At 50.5% G+C, this 26,864-nt stretch overlaps 2 protein-coding genes across 11 annotated transcripts in view; one reads left to right on the forward strand and one right to left on the reverse strand.

Annotated features, from left to right (window-relative positions):
* The first annotated feature begins 33 nt into the window (after positions 1-33).
* Positions 34-19,567, forward strand: Golga2 (golgin A2). 10 transcript variants are annotated; one of them, XM_051185167.1, is made up of 27 exons: positions 34-188; positions 2,949-3,071; positions 4,024-4,104; positions 7,394-7,504; positions 7,748-7,791; positions 7,891-7,954; positions 8,302-8,358; positions 8,535-8,615; positions 9,387-9,425; positions 9,671-9,733; positions 9,819-9,912; positions 10,006-10,112; positions 13,185-13,243; positions 13,471-13,612; positions 14,185-14,274; positions 14,375-14,482; positions 14,627-14,714; positions 15,094-15,431; positions 15,640-15,753; positions 16,254-16,499; positions 16,580-16,655; positions 16,843-16,919; positions 17,115-17,333; positions 17,413-17,515; positions 17,614-17,720; positions 17,807-17,963; positions 18,053-19,567. In XM_051185167.1, exons 1-27 carry the CDS (start codon positions 105-107, stop codon positions 18,265-18,267), a joined length of 3,087 nt encoding a protein of 1,028 aa, XP_051041124.1. In that variant the 5' UTR covers positions 34-104; the 3' UTR covers positions 18,268-19,567. The 10 variants fall into 10 exon arrangements, with proteins under 10 accessions (XP_051041124.1, XP_051041127.1, XP_051041123.1 ...); XM_051185170.1 differs by lacking the exon at positions 8,535-8,615; XM_051185166.1 differs by lacking the exon at positions 8,302-8,358 and having other exon boundaries at positions 8,421-8,615.
* A 543-nt stretch (positions 19,568-20,110) lies between these two features.
* Dnm1 (dynamin 1) overlaps positions 20,111-26,864 on the reverse strand; it is a 40,807-nt gene continuing 34,053 nt past the window's right edge. The window contains exons 18-22 of the mRNA XM_051185177.1: positions 26,671-26,682; positions 26,232-26,402; positions 24,371-24,612; positions 23,804-24,019; positions 20,111-20,699 (exon numbers count right to left, since the gene is read on the reverse strand). Of these exons, the coding sequence (XP_051041134.1) occupies positions 20,639-20,699; positions 23,804-24,019; positions 24,371-24,612; positions 26,232-26,402; positions 26,671-26,682 (702 nt within the window). The 3' untranslated portion in view covers positions 20,111-20,638. The remainder of the gene's footprint in view (positions 20,700-23,803; positions 24,020-24,370; positions 24,613-26,231; positions 26,403-26,670; positions 26,683-26,864) is intronic.

A 26,864-nucleotide genomic window follows, 5' to 3' on the forward strand; every position in this document is an offset into this window, starting at 1 on the left:
GATTTCCGAGAGGCCCGGTGGCGCCTTGCACCGCCTTCTCCGCCGCTCACACAGGCGCTGCAGTTGCCGGAAGCAGTTCCGCGGTGGCTGCCGGGATTGTGGTGATGTGGCCCCCCCGTTCCCCCCCTCCCCACCCCGGGATGTCGGAAGAAACCAGGCAGAGCAAATTGGCTGCGGCCAAGAAAAAGGTAAAGCGCTCCGGGTCGCGGCCCCTTGACCCCACCCGAGCTCCTCCGACGGCCGGACCAAGACCAGAGTCCGAGCCTTTCCCGAGGCACACGGGAAGAACCCCTCAGCTCCCAGGGCTCCCCCAGTAAAGTCTTCTCAGCCAGCCCCGCCCCCTCAACAACCCTGCCCTCCGTCCTCCCAGTCGCCCCTGGGTGACTTTGGTCAGTGACTTAAGGGTCTCTCAGCCCTCGACTTCGAACGCCCCAAGCCAGACCTCCCTGGGCTCCTGTCTCCAAGGACCTGGGTCCTGGCCCTGTACTCTCTTTCCCCGCTGCGGAACGGCGACTCGGGCGTTGGTAGTGTGGAGTGGAATGTAATTACGTCACAGTCCCCCTCGAAACTGTCATTACTATCTGGAGTCCGGTCTTGGATCGTCCCACCTGCTCACCTAATGTTGTCACCCCTTTTCCTGTTTCTCTGATAGAACACCTATTTCCACCTGGAAGGGAGCTCGAGTACGGAGACGATTTAGGCGCCCGCACTCCCTTAACTTAGCCATTAATGTGAGCACAAAACATTGTCAGTGTCGCTTGCTGACTTGGAAGAACGGGTTTGGGTTGGGTTGGGGTTTTTCAGTTTTCCACTGTAAGAGAAACTGAAATAACTCTGGAGCAAAATACGTATATAGTGTGATCAATTTCTTGGGAAACTGAACTGCTTAAAATTCAGGCAAATGATCTTCTCAGTGTGTTGATGAGAAAGAACCACAGGATAAACATGAGGTGTCTCTCTTTCCCATGATTCTTTTGAGACACGAACATAAAAGTCAGGCATGGCGTTTTCATAGATTTGTAAGAATGTAAACACTCTGAAATGATGTTTAAGTTGTGCTCCTCCTGGTCTCATGTTCACTAAGGCTTGCCTCCATGACTTCTTCCCTTATGTTGTAAAAGTTTAGGAAGTCCTGCTGTGTGCCTTTAATACTGCTGGTAAAGGGTCCCAGTGGGGTTAGGCATGTAGCTAAGGTGTTAGGGCATTTGTCTAGTATATACAAGGGCCCATTAACTGGGCTGAGCAATGCGTGCTCATATTCCCAATTCTGTGGGTGTAGAGGCAAAAGGATTGGAACCTCAAGATTATTTTTGTCTTTCTATGGAGTTTGAGGCCAGCATGGTATATATAATAATCCATATTTACCAAAATAAATAAATAAAAACACACAAAACCAGAAATGGTAGCTTGAATCTGTAAGCCCAGGTATTCTCCACCTAGATGAAATGTAGAGACAGAATTCCTAGAAACCTGAGGGCCATCTAGTCTGCTTGTGTGGTGACAAGAGACCTGTCTCAAAGTGGGAGAGAAGAGGCAACACCGAAGCTGTCCTCTTGACATACCTGTGCATCACACACACACACACACACACACAGAGAGAGAGGCACAACGTACATGCATATTTATTTTAAAGATGGGATTTTTGGATTTTATTCCCAGCACCCATGATGATTCACAGTCATCTGTGACTTTAGTTCCAGGGGTTCTGACATCCTCTTCTGGCCTCTATGTGCACCAGGTACATATGCAGTGCACATATATACATATGAGAAAAACATTAATGCACATAAAATAAATAGGAATAAAGATGGTCCTGCTTTGTATCCCTGGCTGGCATAGAACTTGCCAAGTAGACCAAGCTAGCTCGACTCATCACAGAGAGCCATCTGCCTCTGCTTTGAGTGCTAGGATTAAGGGTGTGTACTACCACGCCCAGCAAGTTCAAATTTTTTGCAAAGAGGGGGCGGGCGGTTCATTTGTTTGTTTATTTTCTTATTCTGAAACTGGGTTTTGCTGTATAGCCGAGGTTAGTTTCAAACTGTCATTCCTCTTGCTGTTCCCTTCCAAGAGCTGGGATTACAGATAGGTGACAGCACACCCAACTAGTTCCTGCCTACTAAATGTTTACTTTCTGATCTCTACCTCTAGATTTTTTTTCCCTTGGGAGGTGCAAACCCCAGTGCTGGGAATCAAAAGATTGAGTTTAAATTCTGTGTTTGCCTCTGTGTGTATGCCCATGTGTATGTGTTGCTGGGGATGGTACTCAGGGCCTCTTGAATGCTTGGCAAGTATTTTCCACTGAGCTACATTCCCAACCCAATTACTGCCTTTTTGGCCGTGTCATTTTTTCGGCCATTAAAAGGTCATTATGGCAGGCAGTGGAGGCGCATGACTTTGATCCCAGCACTTCAGAGGCAGGCGGATCTCTGTGAGTTCAAGGTCAACGTGGTCTACAGAGAGAGTTCCAGGACAGGTTCCAAAGCTACAAACCCTGTCTCAACACCCACCACCACCACCAAAAAAAGTCATTGTGTTATCTTTTAGAATTGTGGTACCATTACATGAGACTTATGTATTTAAGAGTATTTTTATAAAAAAAAAAAAAAAACTGCATGGGAGGGAACTGGGCATGAAACTCAGTTTGTAGAATACTTGCCTCACTTGCACAAAGCCCTAGGTTTGGTCTCCAGCACTGTATGTATAAACAAGGTATGGTGACACTTACCTATAATCTTAGAGCTTTTAGGGGTTCAGGCAGGAAGAGCAGGTCAGAGTCATCCATATCTACATAGTGAGTTGGAGCTTAGCCTGGGATATGTGGACCCTGTCTCAAACAAATAATGCATACAGAAACACTAGCAAAAAGCCCTCAGTAAATTGGAAAGCTTGAGTGGAGGCTGTGAGTATGGGGCCGATGGTTTTCATGAGTGTCCTTGTTCTTTCCACAGTTGAGAGAGTATCAGCAAAAGAACAGCCCTGGTGTTCCTGCAGGAGCAAAGAAGAAGAAAAAGATTAAAAATGGCAGTAGCCCTGAGAAAACCACCGCCAATGATTGTCAGTCACCAGAGGATGTGAGTCTGGCTGGCAGATTCCTGGGGATGGGATAGAGAGGGCTGTGGTTCAGACGGAAGCGCCAGTGCTGGTTAAAAAAATCTGGCTTTGAGAGCTGGGAGTCTAGCACAGTGGTAATAAGTTAGGTTTCACCTGGCAAGAGACCCTGGATTTTAGCTCAGAAAAATAAAATAAAATCTGGGTCTGAATCTTATCTCTCCATCTGCTAGAAATATGATAAGATTTAGGGCAGGTTGTTTAAACTTTTTGAGCCTCTTTTTACATATCTATAAAATAATGGTAATATTGTTTAATGTATATTTATAAAGTTTAATGAAGTTTATTATAGTTTTTATGTTAATTTCCCTAATAGAAGGCCTGCTGTAGAGTTAACAGTGATTTAACAGTAGTACTGCTTGATTTTCTTGGTTTGTGGGTAGAGACCAGGCCAGAGGGAACATCATTTGTTCTCAGGCTTTCCTAAATGGAAACAACAGTAAGAAAAGATCTAAGTTTTAAGTCCATGTTTGTCATGAGCTTGCTGGCTTACCTTGGGAAAGTCTCTTTTTGACACACACAGTTTATTTGACTGATGATGGTGGACTGGCTTAGTGTCTTACAGACTTATTTTTTAGCTGGACTGTAGCAGTATGAGAGTGAAGTCTTACTTGAGAGTCTGGTCTTGAAGGTGCACATTGTTCTGGTGCCTTTTGGATTGCTTCTTGCAGTTTTGGGTCTGTGGAAAGGGCCTCTGTGTCGAGTTGCGGCATTGGTCAAGAGAACGGACTACATCCCTTGGGGACTCTTTTGCACTTTGAGAGCTGCCTCTGACAAGGCAGCAGGTGGCTGTTTGGAAGGATGTGCAGACGCGGGTGCTTTGAGTATTCCATTTCCCTGACCGTTTCTCTTCGTCTTGGCCTGACTTTCTTGCCTCTCTCCCCTGCCCTTGTTTTTCCTTCTCGCCTGCTATAGATTCAGGACATTCTGAAGGTGTTGGTGTCCGACCTTAACCGTTCCAATGGGGTCTCACTCCCTTCATTAGACAAGAGGAAGGTGAGGCAGTGTCGAGACTCCCCCTGGCTTGCTGTCCCAGCCATGCATGTCCCAGAGGCTTCCATGCTTTGGGGGACCCTCTGCCACTGGCTTATTTTATGTTGCCTTAGTTAACCCTCAGCCCCCTATGTCTGCTTCTTCAACTGCTTGCTTGATTGGGATTTTTCTTTCTTGCCCCATATCATTTCTCATCTTGGAGAAGTTGAGATCTACCTTGAAAGTGAACGCTAACTGGGGAAATAACTTTCAGATGAGGTGTTACCTGGGGTTCTGAATGCCCAGCATGGTGCTGTTGACTGGGACAGATGGGAACACAAAACACCTTTAAGGTTTGTCCACTTGATATCTGTCCCCAAAAGACTAGACCATTGAAGTGTGTGATTCTTTTTTGTGAATTCATTTGGTTTGAAAGTTAGGAATGCAAGATTATGAGAAAGTGAGTTTGCATTATAGTTTCTGGGATTGAGACTTTTTTTTCCTAAGAAACTAACTGGATAGTGGTAGCTCACACCTTTAATCCCAGCACTCAAGAGGCAGTGGCAGGTGGATCTCTGTGAGTTCAAGGCCAGCCTGGTCTACATAGCAAGTTCCAGGATAGCCAGGGCTATACAGAGAAAACCATTCTCAGGGGAAAAACAAAAAAGAACAAAGGAAGAAAGAAGGAGCAACAAATGAATAACCAGGAGACTCTGCCCTCTGTGTCTTTGAGAAATCAGTGGGCCCTTGATAGGAAAAGCACTCTTAAACAGTGACAATAATAGAGGAACATCTAGGTGTAGTGGTGCATGCCCAGCACTCCGGAGACTGAGACACATGAATGGTTAAGTCCTAAGACAGACTGGTGAGACCCTGTCTCACACAAATACCAGACTAGATGGGCAGGACAAGATGCTGTGTGACCTCCAGGGTGCCTAATGTAGTTCCCTGTGGCCCCGAGGCTGGAGAAGGATCATTCGCAGCTACTCTGATGATGAAAGTGGTTCCTGTTCATCCACAGGGAGAGCTGGGGAGCAGTGGATCAGTAAGCTCACAGGCAGCACCTTTCAGGGATATGGGGAGCCCAGGTAGCCCAGGACCTGTGTTCACAGGGCTTGGAGATGGCATGGCCTCCTGGACCTCATTTGAATACTTCTTCCACAGTTAACGTGTACCACAGGACATCTGCCAAACAAAAGGAGCAGGCTTCTGTCCACCTGAAGGGGTACCTGAGCCAGGGCCATGCCCTGTTAGAGCTGGGTGTGGAACAGAGTGAGGACTTAGGCTGGAGTTGGACTATGTTTTCAGCCACGAGAACAGCTCCTGGTCAGGTGTTGTGGTCTGCTCAGGTGCTCTGCCTCATTTCTCAGCTTGGAGGTGACACAGTGTTGGGGGAGGTATGTGGAAGACACTTGCAGTCACATAGTTGGCATTTGCTATGCTAAGGAGTCAATTACACAGAGAGCCAGGGCCTCAATTTCCTCACTGAAAAAAATACTAATCTGAGCACCCAGCCCCTCTATTCTGGAAGTGAAGACTTCCCTTGCATTTTGGAAAACATTCTTGAATCTGTAACTTATTTTCTACTCCAGGAATTAAAGAGCATGGCATCTCCCTAGTAGAGATGAAACAAAAGTTATGAAAAGATAAAAGTAGTTTCTGATGGCATGGGACATTTTAAGGAGAATGAAAACTTTAAAATTCCATGCAAAGCTGTAAGACTTAAAATGGGGGAGTTAGTTGGTTTCTCACAGTATTTAAAAGCCCAAGGGCTGTACTTGGTGTCTTGTCCCTGTATTCCCTGCTCCTAGGAAGCTGAGGCAAAAAGGGGGGGGGGGTCTCTAGTCTGAGGGCAGCCTGGGCTCTATAGCCAGAGAGAAAATCAAAAGGTGCTTTATTTTTTGCCTGTCTGAATGTTTCCAGTTTTAGAGATGTATGTTCCTAAGATGTGACAAGGGACCCAGAGCCTAGGAGAGTCTGTCACTGTTAGTGCCTCACTGCCCTGTCTCTGTCCCTGCTCTTACTGATTAGATTCAACTGTAGAACTGTCAAGGCAACATCTATAGGTGCTGACAGTCACATGGGATTCCAGGGACATGGCCACAGTAAACCTGCAAAGAGGGAGGCTCACCTTAGTATTCCAAGGTTTCTCACTTGCTCAATAGAGGAAATTTGGTCAGCATTTCAAGAGGCTGAGACAAAAGGCTCAGAAAGCAGGCAGCCCTCTCTTTGGAAAAAGGTATGGCCACTTCTCCCAACCAGCCTTCTTTGAAAGGCCTGGGTTCCCTGGCTGTCTCCCTTTGTCTTCCCATTCTCTGTCCATCTGGCCTGTTGGATATTAGAAGATCTCTAAACCAGAGACATTTTGTTTTGTTTGTTCTTCAAGATGGGGTTTCTCTTTGTAGTCTTGGCTGTCCTGGAACTCCCTCTGTAGACCAGGCTGGCCTCAAACTCAAAGACCCACCTGCCTCTGCCTCCCAAGTGCTGGGATTAAAGGCGTGTGCCACCATGCCCAGCCAGACATATTCTAAGAAGGAGGCCCTGATCCACTGGGCATGATGGCATACATCTTTCATCTCAGCTCTTGGGAGGGAGAGGCAGGTGAATCTCTTAAATTTGCGGCCAGCCTGGTCTACAGAGTAAGTTCCAAGACATTTACAACTACATAGTGAGACCCTGTCTTAGAAAAACTAAAGGTAAGAATGAGGCCTGAGTCTGAGGAATGTCTGGGTACAGCTGGTCAAGCAGGTAGTTCCCAGTAGGGAAGTGGGGAGGTTTCCACAAGTCACCACACCCTGAATTCTAGGATTGTTCCTGGCCACTGTTCCTAGGAAGGTCATATGATCTCTAGGATGCTACAAGCCAAAGGGCAGCCATTGCTCTCTGCTTTAATCAACAAGCAGCCAGTGTGTGGGTCTGGAAGGAAGGAAGGCAGGAAAGCAAGAGGAGAGGGGCGAATGGTTATATTGACCATGACAACTAGCCCATCCAAGGAACAGGGCCCCTATCAGGATCACAGTCCTTGCAGGCCAGCTCTCTGGCTCCTAGACTGGGCCATTTCTTTCTACCTACTGCGGCTGCCACAGGTCAGAGCTCCAGAGGGAACAATGCTCTCTGGTATTCAGGAAGGAGAATCTGCAGCCCCTGCTTTGAGCTTTGGCCCTTCAAAATGCTACTAAGTGGCCCAGTAGCTCCCGGCATGTGCAACTGTCCTGTGACTGCTGCCGTCCTATCCTGCTTGTCCCATCACCTCATGTCCATGGCAACGAGGTGCCTCCTGGTCTTCTAACCCCCCTGTTCTGTTCTATGACAGGCACCCACAGACCGCACTGCTCCTGCGCCGCCAACTGCTGCTGATGACACTATGTTTCTTGGTGTTGTCCCTTCCCCTGATGCTGACCTCACTGGTGTGGCGTCACCTCAGGTTTGTGCTTTCCCCCTTTTGTCTGCTGCACTCCTGTCTGCTTCCCAAAGGGCTTTTCCTTGTCTGAACGCTCTAGTCTCTTCAGGTAGCTTGGTCCAGGTGCTGCTCCTGGGGCCTGCCAAGCTGGGGAGGCCAAGCTGGGGAGGCTTGGGGAGATGGGTGTTGATGAGCTTGGCCCACCCTGTCCCTGTGAGATAATAAGCAGAAGCTGAATAGTGACCTGGCTTATTTCTACCCATACAGAGCCATGACGCTGACAATAACACTAACTTCATGGAGGAGACCAAGTAAGTGTTCCCTACTGAGGGAGTCAGGGCAGGCCACTGCCCACAAGCCACGTTCCCATCAAACCACTTGCACCCCTGACCCTGTGTCTCCTTTCTTAGGACTTTCTCATCAACTGAGAGTTTGCGACAACTTTCTCAACAACTCAATGGTCTTGTGTCTGAGGTACCAGAGGACTGGGGTCCAGGAAGGTAGAAGGGAAGAGAGCATGGTAGAAGCTGAGGCCAGGATTCTCAGGATCCTGTCAGACTCAGAGAAGACAGATTTGGACCACAATGGGTGACGTGATTTTATCCTGGCGTGGAAAGTTCGAGATGACAGCTGTTGAGGGGCAGAGGCTGGGCCATGGTGGGATTAGAACCATGAGGAATGGCACAAAGATGGTGTGAGAGGAGAGGTCCATGGTAGACGGGAAAGCAGATTGTGTTAGTTGGAGGGAGAAATAAGGAGGCTGGAGGGGTTAGACATTGAGTGTGACAGAGCATCTTCATTTGAGATATTGTCTCTCCTAGTCTACATCCTACATCAACGGGGAGGGCCTCACATCTTCTAACATGAAGGAACTGGAGGTGAGTGGCCTTGGAACATGGTTCAGTGACCCTTTAAGCCGACCACTTATCTCCTCTTACAGTGGGACCTGAGTGCCTGCTGCCAGCTGAGACAGCCCACCACCCCAACCCTAATGATGCTCTCTCTACCTTTCCCCCATCCCTCCTCCAACTCCTCCTCTCTGCATGCGCCTCAGAGCCGGTACCAAGAGCTAGCAGTAGCCCTGGACTCCAGCTATGTAACAAACAAACAACTCAGTAGCACGATAGAGGAATTGGTAAGAGTCCAGTGGGGTCCCCAATTCTTGCTGCCAGTCCTGGGCTTCAGTTTCCCCTTGGGGCTCTGAAGAGAGAGACTGGGGGCCCCTGGGACCAAGGGGCAATGGGAAACCTGGAGGCAGCCAGAGCATAGAGCATGCAGCATGGTTCTTCTCGTTGCTCTCCACCCCTTTTCTGTACTCCAGACTCCCAGCCTGAGTCCTCACCCCACTTGTCCTGAGCTTGGTGCCTCCAGTTAAAGAGCTCACAAACCCGATTGGTTGTCAGGCACCCCATGTCCTGCCCTGGCTTAGGTCCTGATTTGCTCTTTGATTTTGGTCATACCACTCCTTGGTTTGAGTTTCCTGTTGAGGCAGAGTTGGAGAGTGTCAGAGACCGCTTTCCACTCTTAAGCAAGAGTTTAAAGGCTTACTGAACTGTCAGAACCAAGTGCTCTCCCATTCCTCTTTTGGCTGTGCAAGATATGGTCAGTTCTTAACTCAGCACACTGTTCAAAATCCCAAGTTGGCAGAAGGTAGTCTTCTTTCTCAAACTTGTTTCTAGAGGTACTGTCCTTTAACTTGGACCCAGATTCAGACCTCTGTTGCACAGTTGTGAGTGAGGGGCAGCCAAGACACAGACTGTAGTTCCTTGGGAGCTTGAGGAGTTTGTTGGTTCATGTGCCCATGGGGGTCTGAGCACCTTTTTCAAATCCATCCCCCTGCTCTGTCTTGGTATGGGTAGCATAAAAGGGGCTAGCCCCAGTCACCTTCCTTTGATTCTTCCCACAGAAACAACAAAACCAAGACACTCTGGATCAACTGGAAAAAGTACTGTGGTTTCTGTGTTTACTCTTTTCATGGCTGATGGAGTTGGGGGAGGTCTCAGAGTTGCAGGCCTTGGTCTTGCTCGATTTTATCCTGGAGAAGACTCACCCCAAAGGGTATCCTCCATAGGATCCTTGATAACCTGGCCTCCTGGTGGACCTGTCCTGGGCCACTGGTTGCTTTCTGGGGGCTCATCCATTGCTGGGATTCTGCTTTCCTGCTAAGAACTACATTTCTCATGCCTGCAGGAGAAGAGGGATTATCAGCAGAAGCTGGCAAAGGAGCAGGGAGCTCTCAGGGAACAACTGCAGGTGAGTAGCCTGTGTGATATCCCTGTGTCCCTCAGAGAATATGTCTCTCCTTTCTCTTAGCACTTTTGGGGCTTTTCTCCCAAAGGTTCACATTCAGACCATAGGCATCCTGGTGTCTGAGAAGGCAGAATTACAGACAGCCCTGGCCCACACTCAGCAAGCAGCCAGGCAGAAAGCAGGTAGGATTAGGGTATCCTTCAGCCTCATGCTGATGCCTTGGCAGGCCTGAGGAGGGCGTCCCTGGGGCTCCATCTAGACCACTCTCATTTCAGGAGAGTCAGAGGATCTTGCCAGCCGCCTGCAGTCTTCCCGACAGCGTGTGGGAGAGTTGGAGCGGACGTTGTCTACTGTGTCAACGCAACAGAAACAGGCAGACAGGGTAAGAAGACAAGTCGCCTGCCTGGCCATCAGCACTTCCTGGTGGACAGTGAGCTTAAAGGGCTTTTCTGCATGGTCGAGTGCCTTGCTGCTGACAATTTAGCATGAGCTGTTTGTTGCTGCTTTTGTTGTGTGGTTGGAAGAAGCAAACTGGGGAAAAGTCCACAAATGGGTAACTGAGGGCTGCACAAGTGAGCTCTGGATGCAAAATCTAGAGGCAGGCAAGTGTTTGCTATGACCTCACCTGCCTGTGGCTTCAGCCAAGTGCTAAGAGAGGGGATATGGCCCTTGGGCTGTGCAAGTACAGAAGAGCTTAGCACTGTGCCACTGTGGGGAGGTTAGTGTGTGTATAATACATAATAGAATATATTTGAGATGATTGACAAACTCGGGGCTGGGAACAGGATGACGATTGGGAGGCATTTTGCTTCTGTACCCTCTGAGTTTTGGACTGTGTGAATAGACCATCTGTTCAGAGGAGAGCACAAGATCCAAATAGAAGTTAACTTTCTTCTTAATTGCAACCCCGGGGGAAAGGGCCTAGAGATTTAGATACCCCAAAATGTTCAAGTTCCACCTCTGCTAAGTGACTTCAAGTCAGAACTTTTGTACACTGTGTTTCTGCCCAGTGGGGGTGACAGCAACCGTTGTCAGTGGGTGTGAAGATTGGGTAGGTTAGCAATGAAGCGCTCAGTGAACAATATTAACACCAATAGTGTCTGAGAGTTGTGGCTCAATGCTAGCCTGCTGCTGTGAATGTCTCAGCCTCTATGTGCTAAGATCAGTATAAACCACCATGTCCTTTTTCTCTGCTTGCTTCATCCTTATGGAGTTCTTTGTTTGTTTTTTGTTTTTATTTTTCAAGACAGGTTTCTCTGTGTAACCCTGGCTTTCCTGGAACTCTGAGATCCTCTTGCCTCTGCCTCCTGAGTGCTGGAATTAAAGGTGTGTACCACCACTACCTGGTACAATTCTTTTTATATTTTTAAGGTTTATTACTTTTAAAAAAAAAGAAAATTATTTATTATATATACAGTATTTTTCGTGCTTGCCAGAAGAGGGTACCAGATCTCATTAGAGAGCCACCATGTTGTTGCTGGGGATTGAACTCAGAACCTCTAAAAGAGCAGCCAGTGCTCTTAACCTCTGAGCCATTTCTCCAGCCACTGGTTTATTTACTCTGTGTATGTGTGTGTGTCTGTGTGTCTCTGTCTGTGTGTCTGTTTCTGTGTGTGTGCGCGTCTCTGTGTGTGTGTCTGTCTGTCTGTGTGTCTGTGTCTTACCTTTATGTATATGCACCACAAACACAGCAGGTGCCTGCAGAGGGCAGAAGGCACTTGGATCCTGGAACTGGATCCACCAAGTTGGTGCAAGGAACCAAACCCAGGTCTTCTGGAAGAATAATATCTGTCCCTTTTACTGAGTTTTTCCTTTTGTTGTTGTTTTGTTTTTTGTTTTGTAGTCCTGGATAGCCTGGAACTCAGAGAGATCTGCCTGCTTCTGACTTCCAAGTCCTGGAATTAAAGGGTTGTCCCACCACTGCCTGGTTCAGAAGTTCTTATTTAAAAAACAAACAAAACAAAGGAGAAGCGGTGGTGCCACACGCCTTTAATCCCAGGACTCTGGAGGCAATTAGGCAGGTCTCTGTGAGTTCTAGGCCAACCTGGTCTACAGAGAGAGAGAGCTCCAGGATAGCCAGAGCTACACAGAAAACCCTGTCTTGAAACTTCCACCCCCCCCCCAAAAAAAAAGGAGTTACTAGGGAGGCATGATGGTACATACATCTTTAATCCCAGCACTCTGGAGGCAGAAGCAGGTAGATATCTTCAAGTTGAGGCCAGCCTGGTCTACATAGTGAGTTCCACAACAACCAGAGCTATATAGAGACCCTGTCTCAAAAAATAAGACATTTATTATAAATATATATTTAAAAATAACAAAAACAAAAATAATGAGCCAGATGGAGTGACATATGCCTGTTATTCTAGCATTTGAAAGAGAAAGGCCAGCCCCATCTGCCTGAGACTCTGTCTCATAAAACCAAAATAATTGCTGGCAAGGTGACATGTACCTGTGATCTCAGCACGGGGAGGCCGAGACAGGAGGGTTCAAGGCCAGCTTGGGCTATAGTATAGATTCTAGACTTGCCTGGTTACTTACCCTGCTTCAGGAGAAAAAATTAAAAGAGAGCTAGGGTGTTCATTGGTCAGGGATAGAGTAATTGACTGGCTTATACAAGAACTTGAGTTTGATCCCCAGCTTTGGGAAAAAATTATTAATAATTAAAAGCAAAAGCAGGGCTGGAGAGATGACTTAGCAGTTCAGAGCACAGGCTGCTTTTCAGGGGGTCCAGGTTTGAATCTCAGTTACCCACATGGTGGCTCACAAGTATCTGTAACTCATGTTTATGGCAATTAGACATATATATAGGCAAAACAACAATACACATATAATAAACAAAATTTTAAAAATATAAAACAAAAGCTGGATGGTGATGGCACATGCCTTTAATCCCACCACTTGGAAGGCAGAGGCAGGCAAATCTCTATGAGTTCCAGACCAGCCTGGTCTATAAAGCTAGTTCCAGGACAGCCTCCAAAGCCACAGAGAAACCCTGTCTCGAAAAACAAAAAAACAAACAACAACCCTGAAGGCTGTGACTGGTGGTGTGGACTTTTGGTCCCAGGTGTTAGAGAGGCTGAATTAGGAAGATAATCTAAGCATAGGAGTTTGGAGCCAGCTAGAATAACATAGTGTGACCCCACTGTAAAAACAAAACAAAGTCAGGTTTGACACACACTGGAGGCAGAGGCAGGCAGATCTCTGAGTTTGAAGCTGGCCTGGACTACAGAGGGAATTCCAGAACAGCCAGAGATACGCAGAGAAACCCTGTCTAGAAAAACCAAACAAACACACAGAAACATAAATAAGACCATGGGCTTAGAAATGTCTTGGGAAAATGTCAAGTGTGGTCAGGAAGAGGAAATGTCACTGTGGAGTCACTGGGCGGTTGGTGTTGTGCCAGCTGTCTCTTTAGCCTGCCAGGTTCAGACTCAGCTCTCTGTATCTGCAGTACAACAAGGACCTCACCAAAGAGCGAGATGCCCTCAAGCTGGAGCTGTACAAGAACAAGTAAGAATGGGAAGGAGGTTGGGCTTCCTGTAGCCTTTGTGTGGGGAATGGAGGCTCAGAGGAGACAGGTTTAGCCTTGTGTAGAGCTGTGCACTAGTCCCAGCCATGCTCCCAACTCATGGCGTGGCCTGTCACTTGTGTCTGTGACTTTGTAACAAGGCTCCTAAGTTATTCTAAAATGTGGTCCTTTCTGTTCTTGGTCCCTTCCTTTCTGCCTCTGTCCATAGCAAAAATAATGAGGACCTGAGGCAGCAGAACTCAGAACTGGAAGAGAAACTTCGAGTCTTAGTGGCAGAGAAAGCAGCTGCCCAGTCGGGGGTGGAGGAGCTGCAGAAGAAGCTGGAAATGTCGGAGCTGCTGCTGCAACAGGTGCGAGGTGCAGCCCATACCCCTAAAGCCCAGGCACACAGTCTCAGCATCCTTGGGGGTGGACTGTAGCCAAGCACGGGACAGCTTCAAGCCGCCTCCTGGTCCTGCTGTAGAATCCTTTGGTAAAATGTTCGACAGTGGAGCCCTGAGCACATCTATGGAGTCATAATCTTAGTGGTTGTGATATGGCGGTTAAAGTTTTATTTTTTGACATGTCCTGGTTGAAAACCCATCTTTTTTGTTACTTTATTATTGATTGATGTTGTTGAGACAGAGTCTTATGAGTAGCCAGGGTGACCTGTAACTCATTAGGTAGGTAACCAGGCTAGCCTTGAACTCATGGTAATCTTTCTACCTTAGCCTTCCAAGTGCTGAGGTTACAGCCATGAGCCACCATGTCCAGCTGAAAAACCATCATCCTGTTTCATTTAAATGACACATGCAAGAGGCCATTTACAGCCTCCTGGCACTTTTCTCGTATGGCATTTAAGTTTTATATGAGTTATCCATTAATCCTAGCTCATACTCTTGTGGGGAACACTGCAGTAGAGCCCTTCACTTTCCTTCTACAGTTCTCAAGCCAATCTGAGGCCTCTGACAGTAACCAGCAGTTACAGCATGCCATAGAGGAGCGGGCTCAGCTGGAGACCCATGTAGGCCAGGTGAGGATATGTGGGGGCAGAGGAGGGCGTGATCCCAGGTGGCCAAGGGCAGGTGAGAACCAGTGATAGCCCTTCCTAACTTGTGTGTTGACTGATGCAGCTGATGGAGTCGCTGAAACAGCTCCAGATGGAGAGGGATCAGTATGCAGAAAACCTGAAAGGAGAAAGTGCCATGTGGCAGCAGAGGATACAGCAAATGGCAGAGCAGGTGAGGCCTAGCCCCTGGTGTCTTTGCTCTTCCTGAGCATCATTGGGATGCAGCTGAGGGGTCAGGGACTTCAGTTTTGTGGAGGTGGGACTGGGAATGGATAGTGCCTGGGATCTCCAGCTCTTTCCCTATGCCTTTGGGCAGGTGCACACACTGAAGGAGGAGAAGGAACACAGAGAAAGTCAGGTACAAGAGCTGGAGACCAGCTTGGCTGAACTCAGGAGTCAGATGGGTGAGTAGGGCAAGGGTGACCCCAGAACAGGACTGGGTCCAAAGGCCATAAAGGTGGCTTCCATTGCTTTGGGGAGGAAGGTGGGTGCAAGGGCATTGTAGCAGAGGGCAAGGGGTCCCTGCCAGGAGATGGAAAGTCTTGTCATCCCTCTGAGCATGAGTCCCTTTGTGCAAAGCATGATGCCATACCTACTGCTACCCTTTGTGGATGACTGAGCATCACAGAATTGTACTAGACTGGTTTGAAATGCTTACCTCCTCTCAGACCCTGACAGAAAAGAAGCCAAGGCTTGGGACAGAGGGCCCTGACTTGAGCTCACAGTGGAGCCTATCTGAGAAGCCAAGGGTGGATCCCTCACTGTACCTGCTTCCTTTCTCAGAGAAGCCACCACCCCCACAGCCTCCAGCTGGACCCTCTGAGGTGGAAGAGCGGCTGCAGGGAGAAGTTGAACAACTGCAGAAGGAACTGGAGAATCTGACAGGACAGCTGAGGGCCCAGGTGCAGGACAATGAGAGCCTGAGCCACCTGAACCGAGAGCAGGAGGAGCGGCTGCTGGAGCTGGAGCGGGCGGCAGAACGCTGGAGTGAGCAGACGGAGGAGCGCAAGCAGATCCTGGAGAGCATGCAGAGTGACCGCACCACCATCAGCAGAGCACTGTCACAGAACCGCGAGCTAAAGGAGCAGTTGGCTGAGCTGCAGAACGGCTTCGTCAGGCTGGTGCGGAGCCTGCAGGCCCTCCTTACTCAAGGGATGGGGTGCTGTCCACCTCACATGAAATGGTGGTGGTGAAGGCACCCAGCAAGCCAGAGCTCTGGGGTGTGTGGGAATGATCCAGGAGCCTTCCTTGCTGTGTGGGAGGAGGTGCATATGCAGGTCTGGGTACCCCAGCCACTTTAGATCCTACTGACTGCTGCTTTCTGTCCAGACCAACGAGAACATGGAGATTACCAGTGCACTGCAGTCAGAGCAGCATGTCAAGAAAGAGCTGGCCAAGAAACTGGGAGAGCTGCAGGAGAGGCTGGGAGAGCTGAAGGAGACAGTAAGGCCTACTGCATGGGTGCCAGCTACTGGATTTGGGGAGGGGAGATGTAAGGCTCATCACAGATCAGCTGCAGTCTGGGGACAGGCTTGAAGTCAGCCTATGACTGTTTTATTAGAGATGGGTAGCCCTGGACTGCTCTTCATCTGGGCCAAGGCCAGAAGCTGAGTCTTTATAGTTAGAGGTTATACAAGGCTCTCGGTTCAGGCTGGATTCACATCCATTTGTTCAGATGCTTCCTATCACAAAACCTGATTACTGAACTTAAAAGATGAATTTCCTCATAGAAGTGTTGAATGTCAAATGAGAATGTGGGCATAGACTATTGGACACTAGTGTTTTGTGCAGAACACTATAGGCTGGTTCCATCAGCTTTTTCATACTTGGGTCCTAAAGAGGTGAGAAAGGTGACTGGGTGTGAGACTGGGTGCAAAGGCATGGCACGGGCCCAGCATGTGGAAGCCAGCCACTGCCTGCCCTCAGGCCTAGCCTTCCTGCAGGTGGAGCTGAAGAGCCAAGAAGCACAGAGTCTGGAGGAGCAGCGAAACCAGTGCCTGTCCCATCTGCAGCAATATGCTGCTGCCTACCAACAGCACTTGGCTGCCTATGAGCAGCTGACCTCTGAGAAGGAGGCACTGCACAAGCAGCTTCTGCTGCAGACACAGCTCATGGACCAGTTGCAGCATGAGGAGGTACAGAGCAAGATGGCAGCTGAAATGGCCCACCAGGAGTTGCAAAAGACCCAGGTGAGGCAGTTGCTGAGGCTGGGCCCCACTGGGAGGACCTGGCCACCTCTGTACCTACTCACTCTTTCCTAACCCCTTAGGAGCGCCTGGAAGCCACCAGCCAGGAGAACCAGCAGCTCCAGGCCCAGCTGAGCCTCTTGGCTCTCCCTGGGGAAGGTAAGACCACACAGGAGAGGGAAGACTCTGACTGACTCATAACAAAATGGAGTTGATGTCTTTGGAGAAGCTTTGAGAATGCTTGGCATTCTCTAGTCAATGGCTGGGGTATAGAGGTGGGGTCCCTTAGCCCACTCTGCCTACCTGTTGGGACTGTTAGAGCAAACAACCTACTGTCTGCCCCCAGGAGATGCAGAGCAGGAGGAGGAGGCTCCTCGGCCTAGTGTGACCATCCCAGAACACCTAGACAGTAAAGAGGCCATGGTGAGCTGGATTCTGCCTTGCCCCTTCTCTTCCCTGCCTCTGTGGTCCCTTGATTTCTTGCCCTCTCGTTTCTTACCACATTGTGCCTGGGAGCCAGTGGTCACTCTTCCATCTGGGAATAGGTGCTCTCTCTACCTCCCTGCCCCCTTTATCATGAACATCTCCCTAAGAAGCACACATCCTTCTTGTGTGCAGGTGGCTTTCTTTAACACAGCTATAGCCAGTGCAGAGGAAGAACAGGCCCGCCTGCGCCTGCAGTTAAAAGAGCAGAAGGCACGTTGCCGAAGCTTGGCTCACCTGGCCACCCCAGTCCAAAGCAAGATGGAAAAGGAGGCACTGGTCCCCAGGAATGTGAGTGACTCTGTGTCTGAAGAGAGCAACCAGGCCCTGCATGTAGCCATGGAGAAGCTACAGGTGAGTATGTATTTGGGGCTCAGAGGGTGTGGGGCCAGCCAGGGCTCCTGAGTCTCTGAGACCTCTGCCTTGGCTCCAGAGCCGCTTCTTGAAGGTCATGCAGGAGAAAGTGGAGCTCAAGGAGAGGGTAGAGGAACTCGAACACTGCTGTATCCAGCTCTCGGGAGAGACAGACACCATTGGTGAGGCAGAGCTCAACCTAAGGCAGTTGGGTTACACGGGGGCAGATTCGGGGAGCCTCGATGTCTGAGCCTTGTCCACCTACCTCCCATACCCACAGGAGAGTACATTGCCCTCTACCAAAACCAGAGGGCAGTGCTGAAGGCTAGGCACTTGGAGAAGGAGGAGTACATCAGCAGGCTAGCCCAGGACAAGGAGGAGATGAAGGTAAGCCTCACACTTCTGTGTCTCTGCCCAGCTAGGCTAGGCTAGGCTACTCAATTTGATTGCCCTCAATTTGATTTACCCTCCAGGTAAAGCTGCTAGAGCTGCAGGAACTGGTGTTGAGGCTTGTGAATGAGCGCAATGAATGGCAGGGCAAATTCCTGGCAGTCTCTCAGAACCCTGTTGATGTGCCCACCCCAGTGCCTACAGGCTCCCAGGGATTTGGAGATGCTGATGAGCAGGGTGGTGAGTAGAGCCCTTGGCTTGGGCAGGCACAAAGGGGAGGACTCCCATGGCATGCAGAGCCCTGATATTCCCCTCCCCTTTCTCTAAAGACCTTAGGGAGGTAAGCCTGGCTGACAGTACAGAGCCTACACAAGGAGCGGCTGGGGCCCCTGCTCCCCCTGAGAATCCCACTGCACAGCAGATCATGCAACTACTGCGTGAGATCCAGAACCCCCAGGAGCGTCCAGGCCTGGGCAGCAACCCTTGCATCCCCTTTTTCTACCGTGCTGATGAGAATGACGAAGTGAAAATTATGGTTGTCTAAAAGACTGGCACTCAAAGCCCCACCAAGGGCAGCCAAAGGTTCTGCCCCAACCCACCCCCCCTCCTCAGTCACCCTTACCCTTATAATAATAAGGTCAGACTCCACACACCCCCAAGGGGCTGAGGAAGTAGCTCAGTTGGTAGAGTGCTTGTTTGCCACACACACAGCTCTGGGTCCCACCCACAGCACCTCTGAACTGGGGACTCTTAGAATTCAAGCACTTGGGAAGAGGAGGCAGGAGAATCAGCCACCCTCATCTACCCTGTAGGTTCAAGGACACACTGAGCTACACTGAGACCCTGTCTTGGGAGGGGGGGATCAGACTCCCTATATTAATGTGGTATACAAACAGGGTCAGGCTCTGTGCCCTCTTGGGCCGGGTGATTTTACTTTCTAAACTCAAAAGATTGAGCAGACTAGACTGCCTCTCCGGTTAGTAGCCTGGTGGCTTCCTGACCAAGTTGTCTTTAGTTGGAGGACCTGAGTCCTTACTCAAGACCCTGGGGCAGAACAATTTGGCAGCATTTTCATGTCCAGGTGCAGCACAGGCTGGTAGATGCAGTCAGCAAGAGGGCCCCTTTTTCTTACCATCTTTTATCCCCTTCCCCTTCTTTATTTTCTTTAGCTAGTGGCTCATATATCCCAGGCTAACCCTGCACTCACTACACACTTACCTTGTGACTCTCCTGCCTCAGCACTGTACCTGGTGTTTCGCAGTGCTGAGTAGGCACTCTACCAATTGATTTACACCCCAGCACTACCTACCTTTTTCTTTCATGTGGGAACACTGGGGATGGAAGCCAGGGCCCAGCACATCCCCAGACCAACTCCCATCTTCTTAGAGGCACTTTAGGGAGTAGGAATGGGCAGCATCTCCATGGGTCCCCAGGCAGTTGGGGTAACTGCCTCTGGAAAGAATCCCACTTAGGCGGGCTTCCATCTTTTTAGAGGCACTTTGGGACAGGGAAAGTGGGTACTATTCTCTCAGGCCTTATGACAATTGGAGTAACTGTACGCCAAGCAGGATAGAGGCTCCTGGGGGGGGCTTCCCCTCCCCTGGTGTACATATTGTACCTGTGTACCATTTTGTATATTCTGGGGTAGGGACACCCTCTGTATCATAGTGGAGGTTGGAGCTAGCAAGTGGGGAGGAGATTCTAATAATCACTTGGGGCTGGGAAACTTATTTATTGGTAGTGTCAGACAGAGGACAGGAGGCGGAGATGGAGTTGTAGCACCCTGCTCATGCAGCTCCTCTTTATTTTGCTTTTTACTTGGGAAATAAATGGATTTAGCCATACTTCTGGGCCTAGGGTGTCCTGTCACTGGATTCTGGGGTTAGCCTCAGGTTGGCACTGAGCAGGGAATATGTCTTGCCAGCAGAGAGCAGACCTGTGTGGAGCCCGAGGTCTGAAGTGTCTAGCAGGGCTGATTGGCACCCATCATTGTTACTGCTTACTGAAGCTGAGGGATCCCAGGGGGAGTTCCAGGGGGCACATAGTCAAGTCTGACCTATATATAGGTGGAACACCTATAGATAGGGTACAGCACCTAAGGTTGTTAACTTCCAGGCCAGGCCTTTTCCATTCTGTCCCGCTTTCCCTAGCCTGTCCAGACATTGGGCCTGTTTTGTTCTTTAGGCTACAGGCCCCTTCAGCTCACAGCCTCCTGACTGAGTTCATGGTCCTGCTGCCTAATGGTAGAAGCAGTTCATAAGATGAGGCCCTGCTAAATTCACCTTACAGCACCTTAGCAAAGGGCTCTTCCTCAGCCTGTGTTCAATGCCCAGTGTTTACATCTTCCCCTCTCCCCAGCGAATACAAACCAGCAGAGGGAGACACAATTCCCCATCATCCAGAAATGGGTTTTATTCTCAGCCAAGAGACAGCAAGGCTGGTGGCTGTGAGAACCGTACAGCTGCCAGTGCAGCATCCCCATGCTGCAGGGTGGGGATAGCCCAGGGGATGGCTGTCCACAGGCCAAGAGGACAGGGAAGCTCACTGGAGGTGGCACATTGGAGGAGGGGTTGTCAGGGTGACAGCATTTACTTGTAGTTGGACCACAAGACTCCACAAGGACAGCATGAAGGTTGATTCTGATACTTCAGGCTAGGCTGTGTCAGCCATATATATATGTATATATATATAAGTATATTTATAGATATTTATAGAATGTCGCAGGAGCAATACCACAGAGGGGCACAAGTTTTCACCAACATCACATCTGGATGTGTTAGCTCACCACTACAACAGACTAAGTCACAGATGAAGGGGACACGCTTTGGGGCTTTGGGGGAGCCATTGTCAAGTCACAGAACAGCTGTCCAGGCAGGCTTGGTAAGGGAGGTCTCCGAGGAGTAGGAGGGATCTGGTTAGAGGTCGAAGGGGGGTCTGGGGCTCTCAGGACGGGACGGACTTGCCTGACCCGATCGGCTGGCAGTTGGAGAGAAAGCCAAAGAGAGAACCGGAGAGAGAAAAGGAAGGAGAGCTGGTAAGGCAAGAGCAGCCACCCCCAGCAGGGGCAGAGGGGATGAGGCAGGTGTGGATGTGGGCAAGGTTCCCGGAAAAGAGGCAGACAGTTGATGAATGAAAAAGGGAAGATGGGAGGGGCTGGGCCCTATCTAGCAGGTAGTCTGGGTGGAGGCTGGGTGGCCCTCTCTTGCCACACACACAGGCCTCTCACACACCACCCAGGCAATGTGCCCACAGGGCCTCCCCCTTCTCTGGTCACTCTCCCATCACACTGGCCCAGGGCCACCCCAAGCCTCAGGGAGTCCCATGTAACAGCCATGAGGCCAGAAGTGCTTGACCAGGAGAGCAAAGCTAAAGGGGATGACTGGAGGGAGCACTGGAGGCCCCTCGGGTGGTCAGAAAGCCCAGGAGTCCACTGAGGGGACTCTGGGGAGGCTGGGAGGCAGTGCCTGTGGACACAGACTTATAAGTCTAAGAGGGGAGCCTCCGCTGGTCGGGGGGCTGCAGGTCTCGTAGGTGAGGCTGGGCCCTTCCTGCTGGGGAAAAGCAGAAGGGTGAGTGTCAATGGCTGCAGAAGAATGGGGACGGATCACAGAGAGATCCTGTGGCCAGCCAGGCAGAACTCAAGCTGACTTGTCTAGTCATTAAACACTGCAGTGTCATTAGCTAAAAGGCACAGGTCACTTCCAGAAGAGGCCAGGTGTAAGAGCTAGTGGGCAGACTCTATATCTGGGGCTGAGGACATGACCATTAATTGCAGATGTGCAGTATCGAGGAGGAAGGGAAAAGGGGGCTACCTGCCCTTGCCTTGCCTGTGAGCTGTTATGGGCTAACAGAACTGCAAAGGTTTTCAAAGTGTTCTGAAATCATCAACCAATCAGAGCCCTGGCTCAGCTAATGTTTGATTATCATGCTTGCTCTGTGATGGATTTATATTATATGCCCATGCTCCCAAGTTGGGAGCTGGAATCTATCTTGGCAGCACAATTTAGACTAGGTATGAAGATTAAGTCCTCTAGCCCCTTCAGAAGCCAGCCACTCACATCCTGTCTAAGCCTTCAGTCCCTACACTGTCAACAATGAGTCTGTGTCTCTGACAGCTCCAGGGAACATCTACATCTACCAATATGGGCACGGAACCTGTCCCAAGAGCCCTCATTTAGTCAAGAAGGCCTTGAGTAGTGGCGCTGAGTCCCGGGGCTCACTGGGAAGAGAAAGAGCCAGCTGGCAGAGGACAGGAAGAGGGAGTCTAGAGCTGCAGAAGGAGGAGGGGCCTGGCTCAGAGGTCCCAAGGTTGTCCTCAGCATGGAGCTGGTGCATCGAGGAGGGAGGGGGGCAGACACACTTCATGCAGCAGGCTGAGAGCATAACCTACCGTAGCTGATACTCCTCAGGGGTCACTGATAGTGATTCTGAAAGACAGCACGAAATCAACAAGGCAGTTCACAAACACACAGGTGGGCCAGGCGTGGGGTTAGGGGACACACGCACGCACACGCCTGGGCGTGCACACACATGCTGTGAGGCCTCACGGCCCTTGCATGCACACACTAACACACATGCCCACAAACACGCATACATCTCCCCTCCCACCTCCCAGTGCCCAGCACAATTGCCGGCCAATACGTGCAGCACGGATCTGGGACATGCAGCCACTCAGCATACTGAAGCACACGCATGAGCTGTCACAATACAGAAGCTCGCCTGCACACAGAAGGCCTTTGCACCAGCTCCCTGCACACTCAGGCCTGGTGTGCTGACAGGGTTACCACACTGCTCCACAAGGGATAAGGGCTTGCACTCTAGGACCCAGTTGTCATTTCTCTGTCCAATAACTTTCCATGGTTTTGTACAGTGTTAAGTCTCCACAAATTATATCCATCCTGCCCCACCCTACAGCCAGCCACATTTACCGTCAATATAGCAGCCCATTGTCTCTGTCTGGTACTACCCTGGAAAAGTGGCAATAGTATTGACTTAGGAGAAGGGAAACTGAAGCCCTAGGAGGGAAGATGACTTGCTGAAGGGAAGTGGACCAGCATCTCTGGACATGCCGCCTGCCTTTACCCTACTGTTTCATCATTAGAGCTCCATAGAGCAGGCCTATCCATGCCTCATTTGGTGTGTGTGGATTAGACCCCCCAGTTCTGCCCTTTAACCATCTAGATTCCCAAACAGATGCTATTGGTCTGTCTGATAATGTGTCTTCCTCAAAGCTCATGGTCAGTGGAAATTGGGCAGGCCGAGTCAGCTATTAGAGCGAACTTCCTGGAAAGCCAGTCATGGATCAAGAGGGCAAAGTCAAGGGATGAAGTGTTTTTCTTTTCCCTAGCGATCTCTGGCAGTAGGGGAGTCTAGTTCCTAACCCTGCCCCACACCCACCATCTGGTTCCAGACCACCGGATTGTCCACGATTCCCAGATCCCTTCCCCAGCTGTGTCCTATCCTACTCCATGCCTGGGTGCCACTCACATTCACACCCGTGTGCACGCCCACACACACCACACACCTTGCTGGTCATACAATCACAGCCTGGACTGATCATGTGGGTCAGAGGCTGGATACCACCCTGGGACAGCTTAAAAGGGCTGGAAAGTGGGAGCATTAAGGCAGTTCTGAATGTTAACTGAAGAAATCCCCACGGCTCAAACGGAAGATCTGGGATCAGAGCCCAAGAGGTGAGGTGGGCTCACCAGGAGCTGGGCGGGTGAGTGGAGGATGGAATGGAGGAGAATGGAGGGCAAGGGTTAGAAATGCAAAGTGTGGGAAGGATGGAGAGAAAATGAAAAAAGAAGGAAGCGCCATGCAACTGCTGAAAAGGAGGGGGCAGGTGGTATAGTCCCAGAGCCCCCTCCTCAGAAACCACCTCCGGGACTCAGCGCCCCCTGCAGGGCAGGGCCGTCAGCCCGTGGCGGCAGGTCCCTTGGCCCTGCACCACCAACCCCAGCGTCAGGGATGGAGAGGGTCGCTTCCACGGCTAGGCCAAGGATCAAGAATCCGACTCCACCTCCCTCCCAGTTACGACCGCTTGGAGGCCTTTCCCGCCGCTTTCAGCCCCTACTCACCTGGGAACCCCAGGTGGGGCACGGTTGGGGCGCGAGGGCACCTGGGGAGGGGGGCCGAAGGGATCAGGGGAAGCCCCCGGCCTGGAGGGCACGGGGGGCGCCCCCCCCAGGGCGGATCCAGCAGGCGGAGGCCCAGGAGCAGGGCCCCGCGACCCGGGCCGGGCTGGGGGAACGGCGGGGGCTCGGCGCTGCGGCGTGGGGCTGGACGTGGGAGATCTACGGCCGGGCGACAAGGGCAGAAGAAGCGAGGAGCAGAGATGAGCCGCTCGGTCCCTAACCAGGACCCCGCCCCCAGCCCAGGCTGTCCCCGCCCATGCAGCAAGCCCCGCCCACCGCGGCCGCGGACAGCATCCGAGCCGAAGCCTTGTCCCCCAGCGGCGCCACCCGTCCTGCAGCCAGTGCTCACGGCAAGCCCCGCCCCGCGACAAGCCCCTCCCTTTTCTAAGCTCCGCCCCTCGCTCCAGGTGGGAGCCCCCGAGACCCGGGCGCGCCACTGCCCGGTCCCGGCCCTCCTCCCGCGGGCCCCGGGCTGGGGGGCTTTGGGGCCGTGGGGGCCAGCCCTGGTACCTGCGTCCGGCCGGTACGCTCTGCACCTGCAGCCAGGAGTCGTCCACGGGCGGGGGCATAGGCGTGCTGACGGTGGTCGTGTTGATGTCGCCGATAATGCTGAGCGCTTCCTTCAGTGCGTGGTACATGCGCAGCATCTCATCGCGCCGCTGAGCCTGTTCGGCCGATTCCTCCATCAGTGTGTTCTGGTCCCCGCAAGAGTACAAGTTGGCCAGCAGCTCGGAGAAGATAAACTCCTTGGTCTGTGAGCGAGCAGAGAAGGAAGGAACCGATGAACATGCCACCCTGTCCCTGGCCAGACCTGCTGGGACTAGGTGTAGAACTGGGAGCTGGGGTTTGGCATTTCAGATGCCTACTTCTACCTGGTGTCTAAACTCGTAGGCCTCTTCAGACACCATCTAATGTCCTTTTCTCAGATGGGAACACTTAGCCAGAGAGGGAAGCCACCTGCCCTCGGTCTGGAATCTGGGATGAGACTCAGAACCTAGCATGCCACTAGGACAACTGCCTAAGTTTATGAGCCTTTCTCAGGACCAAAATAAGCAAGAAGATAGTTTAAGATGTCCTGAGTCCCTAGGAAAGAAAGCAATAAATATATAATTATAATGTGTCCTTGGATTGAGTGAAAGGTGTCAGTGTGTGTGTAGTGAAGGTTTAATTCCCATTTTAAATTCCCAGGGAGTGCTGGGCAGTGGCGGTGCACACCTTTAATCCCAGCACTTGAGAGACAGAGGCAGGTGGATCTCTGTGAGTTCAAGGCCAGTCTGGTGTACAAAGTGAGTACCAGGACAGCCAGGGCTATGTAGAGAAACCCTGTCTCAAAAAAACCAAACAAACAAAAAAATTACCCCAATGTGCGGCAGTATTGTGACTTGTTGACACCGTTGTATCCTATTCCAGTTTCACTGACTCCTTATCCAAAAATCTACTGAACACCTTCCATGTGCCAGGCTCTGTACTGCTCCATACTTCATGAGCAATGCTGTCCTCAGCTCTATTATTATCATCAATGGTTTACACATTAGGAAACAGAGTCAGAGATGGAAGAGCATCACAACCCACTTCTGCTGTCCTGGGCCCTGCTTGTTCACTAGGCCACAGTCTGTGGTGGCTCTGTGAGCTATGTTTCATCTCAGAAAGTGGATACTCCTGGCTGCTCCTGAAGAGCATGCATGTTTGGGTCAACCTAGGTATGCATATCTATTTTTCAACTGCAAGTTCCCTGAAATTCAAGTTAAGATGACATTTCCACTGGATATGTAACATCTGGAGTGGGTTTACAAAAGCTTAATGGGAAAATAGTATGCAACATACGTTAACTAATATTTTTTAGATTGGAGCCAGTTATTGTGGGACATGCCTGTCACCTCAGCACTCAGGAGATGGAAAGAGCCAGGTGAAAGTCATCCACAAGTTTGAAGTCAGCCTGAATATCATGAGCTTAAAGTAAATACTATTAAAATTAAGGATTTTGGCACCAGGTATAGCGGTCCAAGCCTTTAATCCCAGCACTTGGGAGGCAAAGGCAGGCAGATCTTTGTGAGTTTAAGGCCAGTCAGAGCTACATAGTGAGTGCCTGTCTTGAAAATAAGTAAATAAATAATTAAGGGTTTGGGGATTATGGGATAGTTTGGTGGATAAAGGTGCTTGCTGCAAAGCCTGATAACCTGAGTTCAACCCTCAAGACCCTCATGTAGGAGAGAACCAAGTCCCTCAAATTGTCCCATGACCAACACAAAAACAAATGACATGTGTTCCCCTGCCCTGTGCATTTATATAAATAATACAATAAGCAAAGATAAGCCAGCTGACTGCTTGGTCCCACACAGCCACCCTGCACCGCCCCCTGCTATGAACATACATTGTTGATCATGAGGTGCATGATGGTCTTAGGCATGAGATCCCGCACGGTCTTGTTGACAATGGCCATGTACGAGTCTACCAGGTTCCGAATGGTCTCCACCTGCCTCTCCAGCTGAGGGTCCATGGAGTGCATGAAGCTGTCAGAGCCATTCTCCTCGGTCTCACTGGCCTGCCATTGGGAACACAGGGTATCAGAACGGCAGGGCCTTGTGCAATCAGACTCCTGGTATCACTAAGAACTCAGCCCTTGCGAGAGTGCTGCCACACAGAGGCACTGAGGGCGACTGGGACTCTAGGCTCACCACTGTGCCTCTCAGAACCCCAGATTCTCCACCTTCAGCTTTGACTCTGACCCTAGTGGCTAGAATTTGTCCCCACTTCTCAATCCATACATTGGAAAAGGTCATCTCCAAGTTGCAGGGGGTGGGCACACTTACTTTCTCTTTGTCCTGGAGGCCCACATCAGAGCAACAGAAGCCATAGCAGCATTGCAGCCGCCACCACCACCAGGGACCACATTTGAAGTAGACAAAGAGAAAAAGGGAGGGATTGTGTGAGCCTTCTGCAGTGTACCCAAACCTGCTGCAGTAACAGAGGGAGATGTGACAAGGCCACCAGTGGATGAAAGTTC

This window comes from Phodopus roborovskii, unplaced genomic scaffold (genome assembly GCF_943737965.1).
Source record: "Phodopus roborovskii unplaced genomic scaffold, PHOROB, whole genome shotgun sequence".
Taxonomy (NCBI): Eukaryota; Metazoa; Chordata; class Mammalia; order Rodentia; family Cricetidae; genus Phodopus; species Phodopus roborovskii.

Coding starts and splice junctions, on each gene's coding strand:
- Golga2 (XM_051185166.1), top strand. CDS start 105: ATGTGGCCCCCCCGTTCCCCCCCTCCCCACCCCGGGATGTCGGAAGAA. Junction 9,913..10,005: donor AGCAGCCAGGCAGAAAGCAG/GTAGGATTAGGG, acceptor CTCTCATTTCAG/GAGAGTCAGAGGATCTTGCC. Junction 16,656..16,842: donor CTTGGCTCTCCCTGGGGAAG/GTAAGACCACAC, acceptor GTCTGCCCCCAG/GAGATGCAGAGCAGGAGGAG.